Source organism: Leopardus geoffroyi, chromosome C3 (assembly GCF_018350155.1).
Source record: "Leopardus geoffroyi isolate Oge1 chromosome C3, O.geoffroyi_Oge1_pat1.0, whole genome shotgun sequence".
Lineage (NCBI taxonomy): Eukaryota > Metazoa > Chordata > Mammalia > Carnivora > Felidae > Leopardus > Leopardus geoffroyi.
Window position 1 is genome coordinate 46114995 of NC_059338.1, and position 20059 is coordinate 46135053.

A 20059-nucleotide genomic window follows, 5' to 3' on the forward strand; every position below is an offset into this window, starting at 1 on the left:
AGTAAGCAGTAATTCTTTACTGTTATATATCATTTAAGATTTACTTTTTCCTTTCTAAACATCTTCACTTATTTAACTTCTATTAAAAAGCGGGTTCATTTCTAGGTGTAGGAGAAAGTATTAAGATATATTAAGTCAATGGAGCAGACATGTAAGCAACTGTAATGCAACACAAGTCTAAAGCGCAGGACTTACTTTGTTCTTTTTTTTTTTTTTTTTTTTTTTTTTTTTTACTTTAGTAAGTAACCATTTCCATTGGCTTCTTTCAGGAATTTTTTTCTTTATCTTTGAATTTCTGTAGTATGAAAATGATATGTCATGGTGTAGTTCTTTTGGCATTTATTCTGCTTGGTGTTCTCTGAGCTTCCTGGATCTGTGATTTGGTGTCTGACATTAATTTGGGGAAATTCTCAATCATTATTGTTTCAATTATTTCTTCTATTCCTTTCTTTCTTTTTTCTCCTCCTGATATTCCCTTTACATGTATATCACATCTTTTGAAGTTAACCCACAGTCCTTGGGTATTCTGTTCTGGGATTTTGTTGTTGTTGTTTTTCTTTGTTCTTTTTCAATCTTTGAGGATGCTATTGATCTGTCATCCTCTAGCTCAGAGTTCTTGCTGGAGGCATATCCAGGCTACCAAAAAGCCCATCAAAAGCGTTCTTCATGTCTAAACAGTGTTTTGATCTCTAGCATTTCTTACTGGTTTTTTTCCTTAGGATTTCCATCTCTCTGTTTACATTGCCCATATGTTCTTGTATGCTGTCTGTTTTACTCATCAAGAGCCCTTCACGTAGTAATCATAGTAGTTTTAAATTCCTGATGTGATAATTCCAGTACTATTTTGCCATATCTGGTTCTTATGCTTGCTTTGTCTCTTCAAATTGTGTATTTTGCCTTTTGGTATGACTTAGAATTTTTTCTAGATAGTCAGACATGGTGTACTGGGTACAAGGAACTGCTGTAAATAGGCCTTCAGTTATGTGATGGTGAGATGTAGAGGGAGATGAAGGGCTTTACAGTCTTGTAGTCTCAGTCTTTTAGTGAGACTAATACTTTGGACTGTGAACTTTACCACTAGTTCTCAGTTTATTTCCTCTTCCCTCAGGTGGGACAGGATGCCTAGAATGGGCTGGGATTGGGTATTGTCCTTCCCAATCAGTCAGGTTCTGATAATATCCTAGCATGTTAGGTTCTGAATAACTCATTTTCCCTGAGGGCAGGCCTTGTTAAGAACAGACTTCTCTGGCAAGCATAAAGGGATTTTTACTGTTTACTGTGGGAATCTGGTGAAGCTTCTGGAGGTAAATTTCATATTTTGGAGCTACCTCTATGACTGGGTCTGCCTGGAGTTTTCAACCATCAGACTTAGCTGCACTGAGTCTCTAGCAATTTAATTGTAATTCAGATTTACCTTTCTGACACTGGATCCTGTTGGAGTTTCCACTCCCGAGTTGCTCTGGTAAGCTGAGATTTCCTATAACTCTGTCTTTTCACTCTTTGGGACACTGGTTTACCTTGCGTCTTCCCCTTGCTATGGGTCTAAGAAAAGTTGTTGATTTTTTTAGTCTTTTCAATTTTTTACTTGCTAGAGCAAAGTGACTAACATGTGGAACTGGAAACTGGAAGTCTAACCTTTTTCTTGTTTTAAAAAATATAAACTTACTAAATCTTTCTGTGTAGATGCACAGGAATTTTTCATCTTTTGCATATTCTGCTCTTTGTGGGTAGTCACTCTTGAAGGTGCTGTGTTTAAAAGCTTTTGAAACCACATTGAGCCTCTGTGAAAGGATTGCATGATCTGCCTGCCATAAATGTGAACATGTGCAAAGTCAGCATGAAAGTGCCAGGTATTTGTAGTCTCTAAAAGAACATCTAAATATTGTGTTGATATTTCTTCCCCATTGGTCAGTGATGCTGCAAGCTTTCAAAATCTGCCTGTAACTAGGTCTTTTATCAGATTGAGTTTCTGTTTTTGCCAAGTTATCTTGTCGTAGCTAATAATAACTTTTCATTTGTATATTCTCTTCACAAAAGTGAGAGCCTACTTTGTGCAGGAAACATTTCTGTTTTGTTGGAGAATCTCTTATTCAGAAGTGTAATTTAGGTGTGAAATTGGGGGTTGGGCCAGGTAGACCTAGATCTTTTTCTGTTGTCCTGCAAGGATCATCAGGCAGTAGTGTAGGTAGCACATTCCTGTTGCTGGAAAGAATCTCTAAGATTATTTTTTCTGACACCTCGTTTCTCATCTTCACTGGCTTCATCTCTATGCTCTGTCTTTCCAGTTTATAATTATTCCTAGGTGATCCATTCTTATTTACTCTATGTATTAGTAGTATCTGAACATAGATAATTCCCAAATAATGTTCATTAAAATCACAATTCATTCTCATCTGAAAAACAAAAACTAAGTGTATTTCATATTCTTGGCTTGGGCAAGGGAGAACATCAAGACAAAAATGCAGCTTCTCACCAAATGAAAGTAAAAGAAGGGTTATATGTGTTTTGGGGGAAGGGTAGAGACTTTAGATTAAATTTAAATGACACAGTATATTGACCTAAAGCAAGAGGAGCTAATTCTCTAGAGCTTATCTGTTCAGTGACTGCCAAAAGTGGAGATTTGAGCTTCCTGTTATACATATGGATCGTGTCTTTCAGACCATGTATATGTATATGCTTCCTCTGTGTGTGTCAATTGTATCTTGAGGCCTCCGAAAATGGAATTTTTAATTCTTAGATCCCTGTTGGCCCTTCTTGGCCAGGTGACAGGAGAGGCCACTAAATATAACTCAGATCTACAGCGCTGATATGTTCTTAAGAATTGAGATGGTGGTTTTGATGAACAGCACGATTGTATCCTTTTTTTGGTCTCAGGTTTACCTGCTGCATTATCTGGTAAGATAGCATCCCTGCAGTAGTATTTAAGACCCTAGATACTAGAGAGAACATATGCTGTGTAATACAGATAGATATACACAGAGAGACCGGAAAACTTTTCAAGGCCATGGAGATCCTAGTTTTTCCAAATACCAGGAAATTCTGCAACTACAACTAACTTGTGAATTACTTCCTGAGTCTTGCTTGCCAAAGAAATACAAATATCTAAATCAGATACAATTTGGTTATATGGAGGAGAACTGATATCTCTACAACTGAGCTTTCAGCAGAAGGCTTTTATTTTTTTTGATGGTTCCCGTTAATTTGCTGGGAGAGCTTTGGCCCTAGGTTAGCAGTTACAGGTTGGGAGATGGGATTAGGATTTGGAATTCTTAGAAATTCCTCCCGAGTAATTTTAGTTTTCTGAGACGTTCATTATGTTGTAGTAGGATTTATGGTAGAGATAATGGCACATATATCTACAAGGAAACAGAAGGCTCAAGGAACGTTTGCTTGTTTGGGAACCCACCAATTCTGGTAAATAAAATAAGTGAGAATACTGGAGGTAGACTCAGTGGGCAGCCTTGAAATAGTAAACAAAAGTCACAGCTTGCTCATATGAAAAGTTTGAACATAATTTATTTCAAATTTTTGCTTGGGCAAGGGAGAAACTTCATGTGGAGTGTGGTTTTTTGTTAAAAAGAGACAGGTATGTAGAATTTTAGTGGTTAAATATAGTTTAAATTTCAATTAAGTGCTTTTGCTTCTTAAAGCAAAGTGGAGCTAATTGCCGATTGGGTGAGTTCTTGATAGCTGTTTAAATGGTATTTGCTGGAGTGGGAAGTTCAGCTTCCTGGATACAAATAGGTCATGTCCTTCATTGTCTGCATGCCAATATAGAATATATGATTTAAATATGCAGGTTGTGTCTTCAAGCAGGTGTGGGATTTTTCTGTCTAATGAACCACTCTACCTCAGTGGGCCATAAATAACTGCAACTCAGTATTTGTAGCCATTCCACTTATCTTGTTCTCTTCTTTTTTCTTTTAATTTTATTTATTAAAATTTATTTATTTTAATAAGTTTTATTTATTGAAATTTATTTGCTTTAATAAACTTTATTTATTAAAATTGAGAGGGAGAGAGAATCCCAAGCAAGCTCTGCAACGCAGAGCTTGAACTCACAAACCAGGAGATCATGACCTGAGCTGAAATCAAGAGTCGCTTGACTGACTGAGCCACGCAGGCACCCACACGTTCCTTCTGTGTTCTCCATCTCCTTAAAGGATAGTTGTTTTCCCAAAGTCATTTTGGATCCTCCTCTCTTACATCAATGTCGAATGTATCACTAAGTCTATCTAGTTTTGTCTCTGTGTCCATGCTTACCTGCTTTGGTTCAGATAGTTAACCAGGTTTTTGAAACAGCGTCCTCACTTTTCTTACTGCTAATTGCTCTTTGTTCCTCTACCTTCTGCAACTACTACTTGAGTTTCTGTGAAACTATTTGATTGCATCACTCATTTGAAACTTCCAGTAGCTCCTAAGTACAGGCATATTCTGTTTTCATGCCTGTCCTCATACATGGTGTTCTATTTTGTACGGAACCCTCTTTCTTTTCTATTCCCATCTTGGTGTAGTAATCTCTTATTTATTTATTTTTTTTAATTTTTTTTTCCAACGTTTATTTTTTTGGGGACAGAGAGAGACAGAGCATGAACGGGGGAGGGGCAGAGAGAGAGGGAGACACAGAATCAGAAACAGGCTCCAGGCTCTGAGCCATGAGCCCAGAGCCTGACGCGGGGCTCGAACTCACGGACCGCGAGATCGTGACCTGGCTGAAGTCGGACGCTCAACCGACTGCGCCACCCAGGCGCCCCATCTTATTTTTTAAAGCTTACTCCATCTCTGCTGAAGCCTTCCCTTACTCCTCAAATTCCTTGATTCTTTTCTGAAATTCCATATTGTTTTTTTGATTCTGCTGCTTAGAATTTATCTTGTCAGATTGTAGTTTACTTATTTACATGATTTCCTTCTTTTTAGGCTGTGAATTCTGAGGCAAGGACGTAGAGCAGTTCAGGTTGGCTAATAATAGATATCTACTAAAAATGTTAATGCCTGGAGCCCCTTCTTCTGCCTGTTTTGGAGAGGAGTTAGTTTTCTAAGACCATCTTCCTCAGATGTATCCTAGATCCCATTCCCCTACTCAAAGACAAGCACAGAAATTGGCCTTAACATTAAGTTTATTCGTAACCAGAGGAGAGAGGCAGAATTAATGTCAAGGTGGTGAGGAGACCTTGAAATAATGCAAATGGTGAGCAGTAGGAGGAACTAGAATATTTAGCCAAAAGGAAAGAAAAATCAGGTGGGATATGAAACAGTACCCAAATATTTGAAAGGCTGTCATGTAGAAAAATTACTAGTCTTAATCATTGTGTCTCCAGAGGGCAGCTATAGAATGAATAGGTAGCATTTTAAGGCTCAGCGTTAGGAAGAGCTTTCTGAACATTATAAGCTGACTTACTATATCAGGTAGAGGATTTTTCATGAGTGGAACTGTGAAAGTAGAGGCAGAATGAGCATGAGTTTAAAGTACTATAAAGTAGATTTTGCTGTGTCGGGCAAGAATTGACCATGCTGAAGACTATTACATTTTCTTTATTCAGTTCTAAATCATAGAACTAAATGTTTAGAAACTTAGTTATTATTTAGGATTAAGGGAGTTTTCTGTACATTCAGTAATAATTTTAAGCTTTTTATGCCACCTGTAGAGCATTTAGAGTTCAGTGTAGTCTCTTGCTCTCAAGTAGCTTGTATTTTTAAAATTTTTTTTTCAACGTTTTTATTTATTTTTGGGACAGAGAGAGACAGAGCATGAACGGGGGAGGGGCAGAGAGAGAGGGAGACACAGAATCGGAAACAGGCTCCAGGCTCTGAGCCATCAGCCCAGAGCCCGATGCGGGGCTCGAACTCACGGACCGCGAGATCATGACCTGGCTGAAGTTGGACGCCTAACCGACTGCGCCACCCAGGCGCCCCATCAAGTAGCTTGTATTTTTAAATGAAAAGATTCTTGAGCTTTTCTTCTTTTTAATTTTTGAGGAGCCAGTGTGTAATTTCTATTTTGATTATTCTTAGGATTCACAATTCCAAAAAATCAGTTTTGAGATTTACTTCCCCTTCAGATACTGAAATTGTTTTTCTTTCCTTTTTATTCCTAGCAATGTCTCAGGCTGTGCAGACAAACGGAACTCAACCATTAAGCAAAACATGGGAACTCAGTTTATATGAATTACAACGAACACCTCAGGTAATGTAGACTAAGGTAACTAGGGGGAAATATGACACATCTGTAAACTGGTATACATTTTTAGAAAATGAATACTTAAAAGAACATAACGGTAATAATGAATTTCTATGCAAGCAGTCTTGACTTGGGTATGTTTGGTTTACACTTCATTCATTGATTAAACAAATAATTCAAGTGCATAGTCTGTACCAGGCCCTAAGCTAGGCACTAGGTGAAGTGGTGAATAAAATAGTTGTGGCACCAGCTTACGAAGTTTATAGACATTAAACAAATATCCATAGAATTATACATTTTAGAAGTTGTGTAAATGGGGAAAGTCCTCAGTGAGGTAACAGATAATCATGGGAGGGGACATTAAGGGAGATCAAGGAGGTGAAGATGGGGGGCACCTGGCTGGCTCAGTCAGTAGAGCGTGTGACTCTTGATCTCTAGGTTGTGGGTTTGAGCCCCATGTTGGGTGTAGAGATTACTTAAAAATAAAATCTTTAAAAAAAGGTGAATAGGGGAAAGACTGGGGGGGTTCCAGGTTTGAAGGAGATAAACATACTTAAAATTGAACTCATTTTGAAATGCCTGTAAGTCAGGCAGGCATAGATGGTAACTAGGAGTCTGGCCTAACTGTAAGATTTTGGGTGTGGTCAGCAAATTTTAAGCAGTGAGAATGGATAAGATAATCTGGAAACCTGGAGAGATGATCAGAAGGGCCCCAGAACTTCATCCAGGGGAGATTCAACATTTAGAAATGAAGTAATGGAAAAGAAGCCAGCAAAGGAAACCGAAAGAAACAGCCAAAGTAAAGAAAAATAGGAGAGAAATAGGGGATCAAAATCTAAGAGGAATTGTGTCAAGAAGGAGGATGTAGCTACTGTGTTCAGTACTACCTAGAGGATGGGTAAAATGAGGATTACAAAAGTGTACTTTGAATGTGGCAATGTATACTTCATGACCTTGACAGGAGTAAGTTCACTTAAATAGATTGTACTGTGTTGAAGGGGAAAAAAGTGAAAATATATAGGGAATTTTTCAGAGAAGTTTGGCTGTGCAGAGAAGCAAAGAAGTGGAGTAAAAACTGGAGGGGAACATGGAACTGGGAAGTTTAAGATTTTGTTTTGTTTATAAGATGGGAGATAGAGTTGTACCAATGATATTCCCCCCCCCCCCCCCCGCCGCCCCGGCTCCACACTGCTCTAAGGTATATCATTCATATTTCACTATAAATTTTTTTATTTCAACGTTTATTTATTTGGGGGACAGAGAGAGACAGAGCATGAATGGGGGAGAGGCAGAGAGAGAGGGAGACACAGAATCGGAAACAGGCTCCAGGCTCTGAGCCATCAGCCCAGAGCCTGACGCGGGGCTCGAACTCACGGACCGCGAGATCGTGACCTGGCTGAAGTCGGACGCTTAACCGACTGCGCCACCCAGGCGCCCCCATATTTCACTATAGATAGTAACCCCATGCAGATGCTACTCTAGGCTGGTTTAGTGGAGAGCCAGAGAATGCTGAAGCCTGAGAGCAAATAAAATAATCAAAAGAATATACTTGAAAAGGTAGGAAGGGATGTCCCTTTGATAGAAAGAGGCATGTTTTCTCCTTTTAGCAAGAAAGATGATGATGATTTAAAAAGATGTCGTAGAGGAGTGCTTGGGTGGCTCAGTCAGTTGAGCCTCTGACTTCAGCTAAGGTCATGATCTCACAGTTCTTGAGTTTGAGCCCCGCATTGGGCTGTGTGCTGACAGCTCAGAGCCTAGAGCATGCTTCGGATTCTGTGTCTCTCTCTGCCCCTCCCATGCTCGTTCGTTCATTCATTCATTCTCTCTCTCTCTCTCTCTCTCTCTCAAAATAAATAAACATTAAAAATAATTTAAAAAGAAAGATGTCATAGAGAGAAAATGAGAGAGCTCTCAATGAAATTTGAGGTAAGATAAGCTTTTCAGTGTTCAGGTGTAGGAAGTTCTGCAGATAGAAGAAAAGGTATAAGATCACATAGAAAAAACAAGTTTGTTACGAGAGAATTGCTGAGCTGTGTTGAACACCCATTTAAAACTGGTGAAATTTAGTGATACTAGTCTGGTTGTATGATTCCCCCCTTTTCTCCCATAGTGCTACACACCTGCACTGGTACAGATATGGAGAACATGGGTGGTTGAGTCCAGGGCTGGGATTTTACTAGGCAAGTTCTAAGCAGGAAGAGGACAGACTTGGTTACTAGCTGAGTCATCATACTTGGAGTGATGTTTCTTCATCAGAAGTTTGTGTGTGTATTAAATTAAGTAAAAGAAAATACTGAAAGTGCTATAGAGAGGTTGAAACATACTAAGACACTCAAAAATAGTGGTAGTTAGGGGCGCCTGGGTGGCGCAGTCCATTAAGCGTCCGACTTCAGCCAGGTCACGATCTCGCGGTCCGTGAGTTCGAGCCCCGCGTCGGGCTCTGGGCTGATGGCTCAGAGCCTGGAGCCTGTTTCCGATTCTGTGTCTCCCTCTCTCTCTGCCCCTCCCCCGTTCATGCTCTGTCTCTCTCTGTCCCAAAAATAAAAATAAACGTTGAAAAAAAAATTAAAAAAAAAAAATAGTGGTAGTTACTGTAAATGCATTTTACTTGAGTCCTTTATGGACAGTATCTGTAGTTTTTGTTTTTCCTTGTAGGGTCATCATTCTTTGGCCCTGTAGAGAAAACATGTGTATGGAGAACTGGTGGAAACAAAGTGTCAATAACATAGAAAGCTCTTTCTTTCTTTCTGACCTTCCTCTTCACTAGCCACCTACTGGATATCTTTCCTAAGTCCATAGGAGTGCCTGGTTGTGACTTTAGAGCTAGGGAAATTTGTACTCAGTGCCACCTTGTGGGAAGGGTGGGTAGTGGTGGTGGTGATGAAGAAAGAAGTCACTGATGTCTCTGCAGCTGGGAGATGTGTTCTGGAATTCTACATTGGACCTCCAAATGCATTTTTGCATTGGAACATTTTTACACGTGACAGTTAGAAATACTAGTACCGGTACTATGGATTAAATTAGTTTGTAGATTAACCTGAGAACCTGAGCACTTTGTATAAAACTACTTTTATGGATCAAGACTTAAGGTTCAAGAAGTGACTTGAAATTTTTTTTTAATGTTTATTTATTTTTGAGAGAAACAGCATGAGCAGGGGAGGGGCAGAGAGAGAGGGAGACACAGAATCTGAAGCGGGCTCCAGGCTCTGAGCTGTCAGCACAGAGCCTGACGCGCAGCTGCAACTCATGAACTGTGAGATCGTGACCTGAGCCGAAGTTGGATGCTTAACTGACTGAGCCACCCAGGCGCCCCTCAAGAAGTGATTTTAAAATCTATAGACCACTTTAAAATTAAGCAGGGATCAATAATAAAGGACAAAACTATGATTCAAGAATATATCAACAGATACAACAAAATATTTAGTCTTAAAAAGTTTAGAACTAAGCCAGTCACAATTCCACTTATATGAGGTATTTAAAGCAGCCAAATTTCATAAAAACAGAAAGTAGAATGGTGGTTGCCAAAAGCTGAGGGGAGGAGAAGGAAATGAGTTGTTTAATGGGTACAGAATTTCAGTTTTAGAAGATGAAAAGGATTCTGGAAATTGGTTATACAATAATGTGAATGTACTTACACATTACTGTGAACATGTATATAAATTAGAGAATGTTTGTATTGGAATCTTAAAATCTTTTAATGGATGGTGTGAAATAATATAGTTTGTTAACAGAATGGTGCAATTTGTGAAGATAGAAGGATTAAATTTTGTTTAGCCTTAGCTTCCTCATTTTGCAGGTAACAAAACAATGTTAAGTTATTATTTAGAGTCACATTAATAGGTCTAGAACTAGAACTGAAGGCATCTGATTCCAAATTCAATGCTTTTTTTGTTAGGCCAAGATGATTTACCATTACTTACCTTTTAAACACATTAATATATTATTTTTAGCCATTAAAATAAGAGCATTGATATTATAACAGTGGTGGGGGGTTGAGGGGATTTGGGGGGAAATTATGGTAAAATAAGGTTGGCTGTGAGTTGACAGTGGTGGTAGCTGGGTCATGGGTATATAAATGTTCATTTTGGTCATATTTAGTGCTTTTGCATGTTTGAACTTGTCCATAATAAAATAGGTAGCATTTAATTTTAAAGTGACTCTTCTACAGGAGGCAATAACAGATGGCTTGGAAATTGTGGTTTCACCCCGAAGTCTACACAGTGAATTAATGTGCCCAATTTGTTTGGATATGTTGAAGAACACCATGACTACAAAGGAGTGTTTACATCGTTTTTGTGCAGACTGCATTATCACAGCCCTCAGAAGTGGGTACGTTGAAATGAGTTATACTAGGTACTTAAATTATACCAGGATGGTGCTTTATGGGTATTGAGAAATACATTCTCTAATAGGTATTCATTTGGGAACTAGAAATTCTTCTAAAGTCTAAGTTTTAATTATTGGAGAATCTTTGTTTTGAAACAGTTGATTTTACAGAATTTTAAAAGCTTTATAAAAGCATCAGTATTTGTTTTGAGGAAATTACAAAGCATGAAACCATGGTTTTTCTACTTTTGAATTATATAAAATAATATCCTTATGAATGCTGTTTTAATAAAAGGATTGATACATAAATTAATATGTATTAGTGGGTAGCTTTTCCTTGTGGCATGGATATCGGGGAATTTATATTAACAAGAAATAGATTTTTATTTCTAAGATGATTGTATATAAATTATCATTGGGGAGTATTCACATTTTTCTTTGTTAACAAGTTCTGTTGAATGTCTCAAGTTTCCAAAATCTTGCTTACCCGCAAAGAAATTCAGGTTAAATTTCTGTGACTTAATAAAGGTATTGGAATAAACATAACTATCCAGAAATTGGATATTTTTGTCGTTAGCCCAAAGATACTGACATTGCTTACATTTTCTTTCCCCTCTTTTTATTTAGCAATAAAGAATGTCCTACCTGTCGGAAAAAGCTAGTTTCTAAAAGATCACTAAGGCCAGACCCAAACTTTGATGCACTCATCAGCAAAATTTATCCAAGTCGTGATGAGTATGAAGCTCATCAAGAGAGGGTATTAGCCAGGATCAACAAGCACAATAATCAGCAAGCACTCAGTCACAGCATTGAGGAAGGACTGAAGATACAGGCCATGAACAGGTATATGGAAAAGGAAGCCAGAGATGGTGGCCGTTTTTCTGAATACTTTTATTAAAATATTGAATTTACTTAACAACCTCCACTTTGGAAAAGATAAAATACAATTGTAAATAGTAGTTCTGCATGGTTACCTTTCCATGTAATATATACTTTCATTTTTAATAGGGTATTCCATTCTATTCTCTCTTGTATCCACTTCTCCCTCCACTTACCATTCCTTTTCTCCTCTTATTTCTATAGCACAACTGCTTAAAAAGTTGTCTGTGCTCATGGTCTCCAGTTCTTCTCACATTCTATTCTGAACACCCTGTAGTCAGACTTTTATCACACCCTCCCCTACCCCCGTATCCCCTCATCAAATTTTCCAGTGACCTCCACATTGCAAAATCTAATTGCTGATTCTCAGACCTCATTTTTCCATCTTATTTAACAGTATTTGACACAGTAAATTTCCTTTTGAATAGTTTTCTTCACCTGGCTTCTGGGAGACGATAATCTCCTGGTTCCTTTTGTATGAATTAGCTATTCCTTAACTCAAATTTAACATGTCCAATACTGAACTTTTAATTTTTTTAAGTTTATTTATTTATTTTGAGAGAGAGGAAGAGAGAGAGTCCTAAGCAGTCTCTGTGCTGTCAGTGCAGAGCCCTCATGTAGGGCTTGAACTTATGAACTATGAGGTCATGACCTGAGCAAAAATCAAGAGTTGGACGCTTAACTGACTGAGCCACCGAGGCCCCCATACTGAACTTTTTATTCATACCCCCTACTTTTCTTCATTCTTGATCATTTCAGTTGATGGCAACCTTGTCATTCCACTTGCTTTATCCAAAAACTTTGGAGTCAGCCTTAACCTTTCTTTTTTTTTTTTTCTCACATTGTGCATTTCAGTCTGTGAACAGACTGAAAGTTAAGTCTTAACTTTTTCCATAATGTATCCAAATTGGTCTAGGCCACCACCATCTTTCATTTGAGTATTAAAATAGGCTCCTAATTGGTCTTTCTACTTTCCCTGCTTATCTTTACAAAGTCCATTCTCAGCACAGCAGCCAGAGTGATTCTGTTAAATTGAAAGTCAGATCATGGTTTTCCTTTGCTCTGAAGTCTCTAATATCTATATTCTATTCACTTTCAGGCTAAAAGACCATGATGATGGCTTCCAACACCCTGCATTATTTGGATACTTTCTTACCCTCATTTTTGTTTCCTGACACTTTTTTTTTTTTTGTTTTAAATATAATTTATTGTCAAATTGCTAACATACAGTGTGTAAAGTGTGCTCCTGGTGTTTGGGGTAGATTCCTGTGGTTCATCTCTTTAAATACAACACCCAGTCGTCATCCCAACAAGTGCCCTTCTCAGTGCCCATCACCAACCCCCCCCGCCCCCCCATCAACCTCAGTTCTCTGTATTTAAGAGTCTCTTAATGGTTTGCTTCCCTCCCTCTCTGTTTGTAACTAACTGGTTTTTTTCCCCCTTCCTTTCCTCCATGGTCCTTTCTGATACTTTCTCATGTATTTAGACCTCAGTGGGAGTCCTCATTTTCCAAAGTAGGAGATGCCAATAAAGCCCTGTCCCAGTCTGATGTTTCTTACCTTGGTTAAACATCAGAATCACAGAAAGTTTTAAAATTCTAAGGCCTCTGGTACCATCCCAAACCAAGTAAATCAATTTTTGATTGAGGTTCAAGCATAGCTATTTTTAAAGTTTTAGAAGTCGTTCTGAAGAAGATGTGCTGCATTCTAACTGTATTAAACTGGCCTACAGCTCTGATTAACAAAGTAAAATAAAATGTTGAATGCATATATTTTATTTTTTTTTTTAATTTTTTTTTAACATTTATTATTTTTGAGACAGAGACAGAGCATGAACAGGGGAGGGGCAGAGAGAGGGAGACACAGAATCTGAAACAGGCTTCAGGCTCTGAGTGGTCAGCACAGAGCCCGACGCGGGGCTCGAACTCACAGATTGTGAGATCATGACCTGAGCCGAAGCCGGCTACTCAACCGACTGAGCCACCCAGGCGCCCCTGAATGCATATATTTTAAAAGAGTTATATAAATTTCTAAGACTTTGTGGGATTTTTTTTTTAATTTTTTTTTTCAACGTTTATTTATTTTTGGGACAGAGAGAGACAGAGCATGAACGGGGGAGGGGCAGAGAGAGAGGGAGACACAGAATCGGAAACAGGCTCCAGGCTCTGAGCCATCAGCCCAGAGCCTGACGCGGGGCTCGAACTCACGGACCGCGAGATCGTGACCTGGCTGAAGTCGGACACTTAACCGACTTGTACCACCCAGGCGCCCCGACTTTGTGGGATTTTAATGGTTGTTCATTTTAGTCTTTTAGCAGGAGAAAGAATCCCCTTTGCAAAATTTTTATAGGTAGTCCTTTGATTTTGCTTGAACGTTTCTAGTGGTGTGAGTACATGACAAGAGTTCCTTTCATTTGTTCGTAGCTTTTTACAGCTTCCTTGCTGTTCTTCAGACTTCCCCAACATGCTTTTGTCTCAAGGCTTTTGTACTCTGTAAAGAACCCTTTTCCAGATAATCCACATGGCACTCTCTCTCACTTTCTTCAGGTTGCTAAGTTCCTATCTTCTACTTCAGCACTCCATACCTTTTTACCCTCCCTTCTTCATTTTTCCCTACAGCTCTTATTCTCTGACATTTGTGTGTTACCAATTGCACTAGAATAATATAAGCCCTTAGAGGGTAGAGACTGTCAGTATTATTGATTCTTATTACTCCAGTGCATAGAACCATGGTTGGCTTAAAGTAGCTGTTCATGGGGCACCTGGGTGGCTCACTCAGTTAAGCATCTGACTTTGGCTCAGGTCATGATCTTCAGTCATGGTTTGTGAGTTTGAGCCCCGCATCAGGCTCTGGGCTGACAGCTCAGAGCCTGGAGCCTGCTTCAGATACTGTGTCTCCTTCTCTTTCTGTCTCTCTCTCTCTCTCTCCCTCTCCCTCTCCCCCTTCCCCGCTCACGCTCTGTCTCTGTCTCAAAAATAAGTAAACGTTTTTTAAAAAGTAGCTGCTCAGTAAATATTTTTGACTATGAATTTTTTTGAAGTTCTACCTTTATATTGAATTAAAATTAATTTCTTGTGTGTAGCAGTCTTGATCTTTGTCAAAATACTTCTATTGGATTCTGTACTACTACTACTAGTTCTTTAAATAGTAGAGGCTTGGGGCGCCTGGGTGGTGCAGTCGGTTAAGCGTCTGACTTCAGCCAGGTCACGATCTCGCGGTTCGTGAGTTCGAGCCCCGCGTCAGGCTCTGGGCTGATGGCTCGGAGCCTGGAGCCTGTTTCCGATTCTGTGTCTCCCTCTCTCTCTGCCCCTCCCCCGTTCATGCTCTGTCTGTCTCTGTCCCAAAAAAAATAAATAAACGTTGGAAAAAAAAAAATTAAAAAAATAAATAAATAAATAAATAGTAGAGGCTAAATATTCACATTCCTAAATACTTTTATGGTTCCTCCTATGACATTCAAGTGTGATGGTGTAGTTCTTGAAATGCTATTAGAGTAGTATGTAGTATTGTAGATATGATTTGATATATGCAAGATATAATCTATTAATCTATATTAACATTGTTCTAAGAATGCTGCCTGAAATAAATTAATCTAGCTTTGTCACCTGAAACTTTTTTGGAAAGAAGTGTGGGATAAAAATAAATACAGTAAGACAAGTAACCCTGTTAGATTACTTTACAGTCAACTGAAACAACTTTGCTTTTGTTTTAGTTGCAGATTTTAGGAAATGTTTAGGTATGGTCTTTATGTTTTCACTGGGCTTTTTTTGTTTGTTTCATTATTTTGGCCTGTTTGTTTTGAAATATGTTTTAAATTGTGATAAAAAATATAAAATTTACTGTCTTAACCATTTTTAAATATACAGTTCACAGTAATGTGTAAGTACATTCACATTATTGTATAACCAATTTCCAGAATCCTTTTCATCTTCTAAAACTGAAATTCTGTACCCATTAAACAACTCATTTCCTTCTCCTCCCCTCAGCTTTTGGCAACCACCATTCTACTTTCTGTTTTTATGAAATTTGGCTGCTTTAAATACCTCATATAAGTGGAATTGTGACTGGCTTAGTTCTAAACTTTTTAAGACTAAATATTTTGTTGTATCTGTTGATATATTCTTGAATCATAGTTTTGTCCTTTATTATTGATCCCTGCTTAATTTTAAAGTGGTCTGTAGATTTCATAAGCAGGATTTTGTGTGTGTGCGTGTGTGTTTTGTTTTTTAAAAAGTGAAAGTTCTTGAGCTGTTTTCCCAAGCAGCGGGCTGTTATTTCCTTGTTCTGGCAGTAAACATGTAATTTTTTTCATATACAGGTTGGGGGTGGGCAGTGTGGTAGAATGTGTATCACATCCTAGCTCTAGTTCTGGCACTTACGAGCTTATAACCATGGGGCTTTGAACTTCATTTTCTTTGGTTTTCTCAACTATAAAATGATAATAACTACCTTGACTGTTGTTTTGATGAGTAAATCATTTGTATAACCAGAGCACCTTGCCCAGTTAGTGTTGTTGTTGCTGTTGTTTAGTGTTTGAGCTTGTTAGACTGCTTTTCTATCCATGCTTGTCATTTAGATACCATCTCGTTTTTCTCATTAGAATAATTTTATATTAGCAGACTTCGAGTGAGGTTGGCCGGGAGGGAGTGCTTCCCATTCATCTTAAATCTTGTTTCCTTATGAACTTCTAACTAACTAAAAAGGGGCACAAATATATTCCCTCAACTTTTAAATTTTCATTTCTGAATCATGACTTTAGATTTAAAATCTCATAACAAATTATCAAAATACAAATGGCAATAATTCTGATAGTAAATAAAGAAAATTCTTAAGTGAATATAAACATTTGTTTGAGTTATTCAAATATGTATATATGAGTGGGGTTCTTTAGAACTTTCTGGGACACGAGGGAAATAAATGCCATTATCCAACTTGAAGCAATTCAATTATGAAGACTTTTTTAGAATTCTGAAGTTCAGTAAACGTGTTTTAAAATTGATGTTGAAAAGGTCCAAATGTAAATTTTATGCAACCCCCTTATTTTTCCTTAACTAGATTACAGCGAGGCAAGAAACAACAGATTGAAAATGGTAGTGGAGCAGAAGACAATGGTGACAGTTCTCACTGTAGTAATGCATCCACACACAGTAATCAGGAAGCAGGACCTAGTAACAAACGGACCAAAACATCTGATGATTCCGGGCTTGAGCTTGATAATAACAATGCAACAGTGGCAATTGATCCAGTAATGGATGGTGCTAGTGAAATTGAATTAGTATTCAGGCCTCATCCTACACTAATGGAAAAAGATGATAGTGCACAGACAAGGTAAGTGTGTAGGTTAGCCTTAGATTATCTGAATTTATAATATTTAATTTGGAATTAAAAGGTAGTTTTACATAAGAAGTAAGGGCAGTATTTGTTATATCATTGATTGCCAGCGTTCACTTGGATATTCTGGCTGCGTAGGTTGTTATTTACTTCCTTCCTCATGTGCTTCCCATCCACATTTGTGTATCTGAAAGGAATGACACTTCTAGGTAGAGGGAAGAAGAGTTATTTAAATGATACTAAGGTTACCAGTAGGCTCTAGAATTCATGCTGGCAAAGATGGCTGTTTTACCACTTATCTCCACACTGCCTGTCATTGAGGTCAGATAAGTATCAAATACTTGTTCAGTGAGTGATTGAATGGTATACCATGCTTAAAAAAAAATTTTTTTCAAGATTGGTGCTTCTAGGCTCTATCTTAAAAACCAGAAAATCCATCAGTTCTTAGACAACAAGAAATTTGCTCATATTCTTACTATTCCTCTTGCTGCTGTAGATGACATAATTCTGCTCATTGGGGTTGAGGGTTATGTTCTTTTCTCCCTGCAGTTCTCCTTATATGTGTTTGTATTTGTCATTTATATCACTTTTAGATGATAAGGTAGGTAGAACTTTCATGTCCTTGTAGACAGATAGTAAGTTTGTACTTTCCGCTCTTCAGTACCTCTCAATAAAAAGGTTTAGGTAGTAGAGAAATAAATTTCTGATACTATTTCGTGAGTAATTGAGACACTTAACATTTTATTTAGCTTGTTAGAAACGTATTCTATAGTTTGAGTATGTTTTTATCATTAATGTAGAAATTAAATTTTTAATTTATTTTTCCAGATACATAAAGACTTCAGGTAATGCCACTGTTGATCACTTATCCAAGTATCTGGCTGTGAGGTTAGCTTTGGAAGAACTTCGAAGCAAAGGAGAATCAAACCAGATGAACCTTGATACAGCCAGTGAGAAGCAGTATACCATTTACATAGCAACAGCCAGTGGGCAGTTCACTGTGAGTATTTAAAAGAATAGCTATTGAAACTGGAAGCACATTCACCAGCTGAGACTGGCAGGTGGTTTGGTGGGGCCTAATCAAAATGGTTCAGGACCCTGAGACCCTGACAGGATGAGAAATTGCAATGGGGTAGTAGTTACCATTTTGATATCTTTTGGTTGTTCTTTTATGAATAGTATACGTGACAAGAAGTTTTATCCTAAGATTAAAAAAAAAGGGCTTTTATGTTTGGTACATCTCACTACTGTGCTTTAAGCAGTTTCTGATTCTTTCTTTTTCTGTTTTAGGTATTAAATGGCTCTTTTTCTTTGGAATTGGTCAGTGAGAAATACTGGAAAGTGAACAAACCCATGGAACTTTATTATGCACCCACAAAGGAGCACAAATGAGCTTTTACTAAAACCAAGTCTGAGAACGAACTTTTTTTATAGCCTATTTCTTTAATATTAAAGATGTAACGTCTTTACTTTTATGGACAGAATCTTGGATATGTTGTTCAGTTTTCTTTCTGAGCCAGACTCGTTTACACTATTAGAATCTTTTCCCCTTAATTTAAGATTTCCTTTTTGGAAGGGACTGCAATTATTCAAGACTTCTTTCCTTTTAAAAATAATCTAAGTTGTATGTTTTCACTAAGTATGGTTCCATTTGGAGCACCCTTTTGACCCAGGAATTTTTCATAGTTCTGTATTCTTAAGATTCAGTTGGCTATTCTTTTCCCTCCCCTCCAAAGTTTTTTAGGCCTACAGAATGTTAAATAATACGTATTTTGACTTTTTTTCCTGGAGTCTTGTATATTTATAGTTTTCTATATAAGCTGTAGTATCTTCATGAAGACCAAGGCTCAAATTTACTGTGCTTAAATGACAATTCTCATAGGATTATTATTTTCATGGTATTTTCTTCCATAAAATCTCATTTTTTAAAAAGGTTCTTTATGAACTTAGTGTCCATTGTCATGCAATGTTATTTTTTTCCATTTTTCCCTCTAATTTTGGAATTTCTGATCCTGGGAAAGAGAAACAAAATGTCAAGTTCTGTGAGAACTTGGTTCATTTACAGATTTCACTGAAGAAAGAAAAATTGGTCTTATGTAGTCTTCAAGTGTATATTTAAAGAGGTCTTTTTTGTATTAGCTTTACTGTCACTTCAGTTTCTTTATTATGTGTGTTTGATGTTTTTTCCTATTAAAATATCAGAGATACGGAGATATTTTGCACTTTAGCCTTGATGAAAAGTACAAGATATGTTCAAACCTTCCCTAATTCTTTTCTTATTGGTAGCCACGTAAGTTTCAAGAATAACATGGCGCATAGAACTAACAATTGGGGGGTGGGGGGAGTTTGCTTCTGTTTGAAAAGTGTGTTCAGCATTTTTGGTGGCCCTATCAGTTTATAAATTTGGTGCTCTGCTAATCACACTCTAGAGAAGCAAGTTAATGGAGCTTGAGCCCTGCCCTAGTGAAAGATTATTCTGTAGAAGAATGTCAGCAAGTAGGGTAAAGTCATTCTCTTCTTAGTTTTATATTGAGGGACAGTGTTGGGCTTTTGGAGCCAGAAGGCTTTATGAAGACAGATCAGAAATATGATTGACCTTGTGTGTTACTTTCATCACTGTCCTGATTCCAGGTATGTTTCCAAGTTTATAATAATCACAGTATTTACAAATACTTTTGTTTGCATTGAGAAATTAACCCCAATGGGTTTTTTGTTTGTTTTTTGTTTTTGGACAGGGGTGAGTAGTCCTTCAGTACCATTGTAACTAAATAACCTGTCTAGTCATTGTATATATTTATCTGTCATTTTTGACAGATTGGGGCCAGCTTGATGTTTTGAATCTTTAGCCCAATATGAAACCTAAAGGCTCATTAAATTTTTTACCATTTTATTGAAAATATTTACAATCTGTTTTTACAGTTTTATTGGTAATCTGTGCCATGAAATTTGAAGACCACCATAAATCAAGGGAAATTTTGTATTCAGTTCCTTTTCTGGTGTAACGTTAAAATTGTATAGATTATTATTAATGCATGTCCACTGAATATAACCCTGGTTTTGTGATATAACTGCTTACATTTTATTGGTGATATTAGATTAGTGGTTGCATTAAATAACTAAATTCCCATTGTGATTAATTGAAATTTTGTCTTGTTGCAGAAAATTATTTGTGAATATAAGCTTTGTGCTTAGAGAATGTTTGTGTTTTGTCAGTATGGGAGGATGTAAACTTTGCATCATTAGTGAATTTATTAGATTTGTAATGCTTTGCAAAATATAATAGGTATTTGATAGAGCATTGAGTGTAGTGTGTGTGTGTGTGTGTGTGTGTGTGTGTGTGTGTGTG

At 37.5% G+C, this 20059-nt stretch overlaps 1 protein-coding gene across 4 annotated transcripts in view; it reads left to right on the plus strand.

The window, feature by feature from the left end:
* The window catches only part of RNF2 (ring finger protein 2), a 50577-nt gene extending 30721 nt beyond the window's left edge, over positions 1-19856 (plus strand). For all 4 annotated transcript variants that reach the window (XM_045452677.1, XM_045452678.1, XM_045452680.1 and 1 more), the window contains exons 2-7: positions 6096-6184; positions 10347-10507; positions 11132-11347; positions 16438-16710; positions 17542-17713; positions 18004-19856. In XM_045452677.1, the coding sequence (XP_045308633.1) occupies positions 6098-6184; positions 10347-10507; positions 11132-11347; positions 16438-16710; positions 17542-17713; positions 18004-18105 (1011 nt within the window). In that variant the 5' untranslated portion in view covers positions 6096-6097 and the 3' untranslated portion in view covers positions 18106-19856. The remainder of the gene's footprint in view (positions 1-6095; positions 6185-10346; positions 10508-11131; positions 11348-16437; positions 16711-17541; positions 17714-18003) is intronic.
* Positions 19857-20059: the final 203 nt, after the last annotated feature.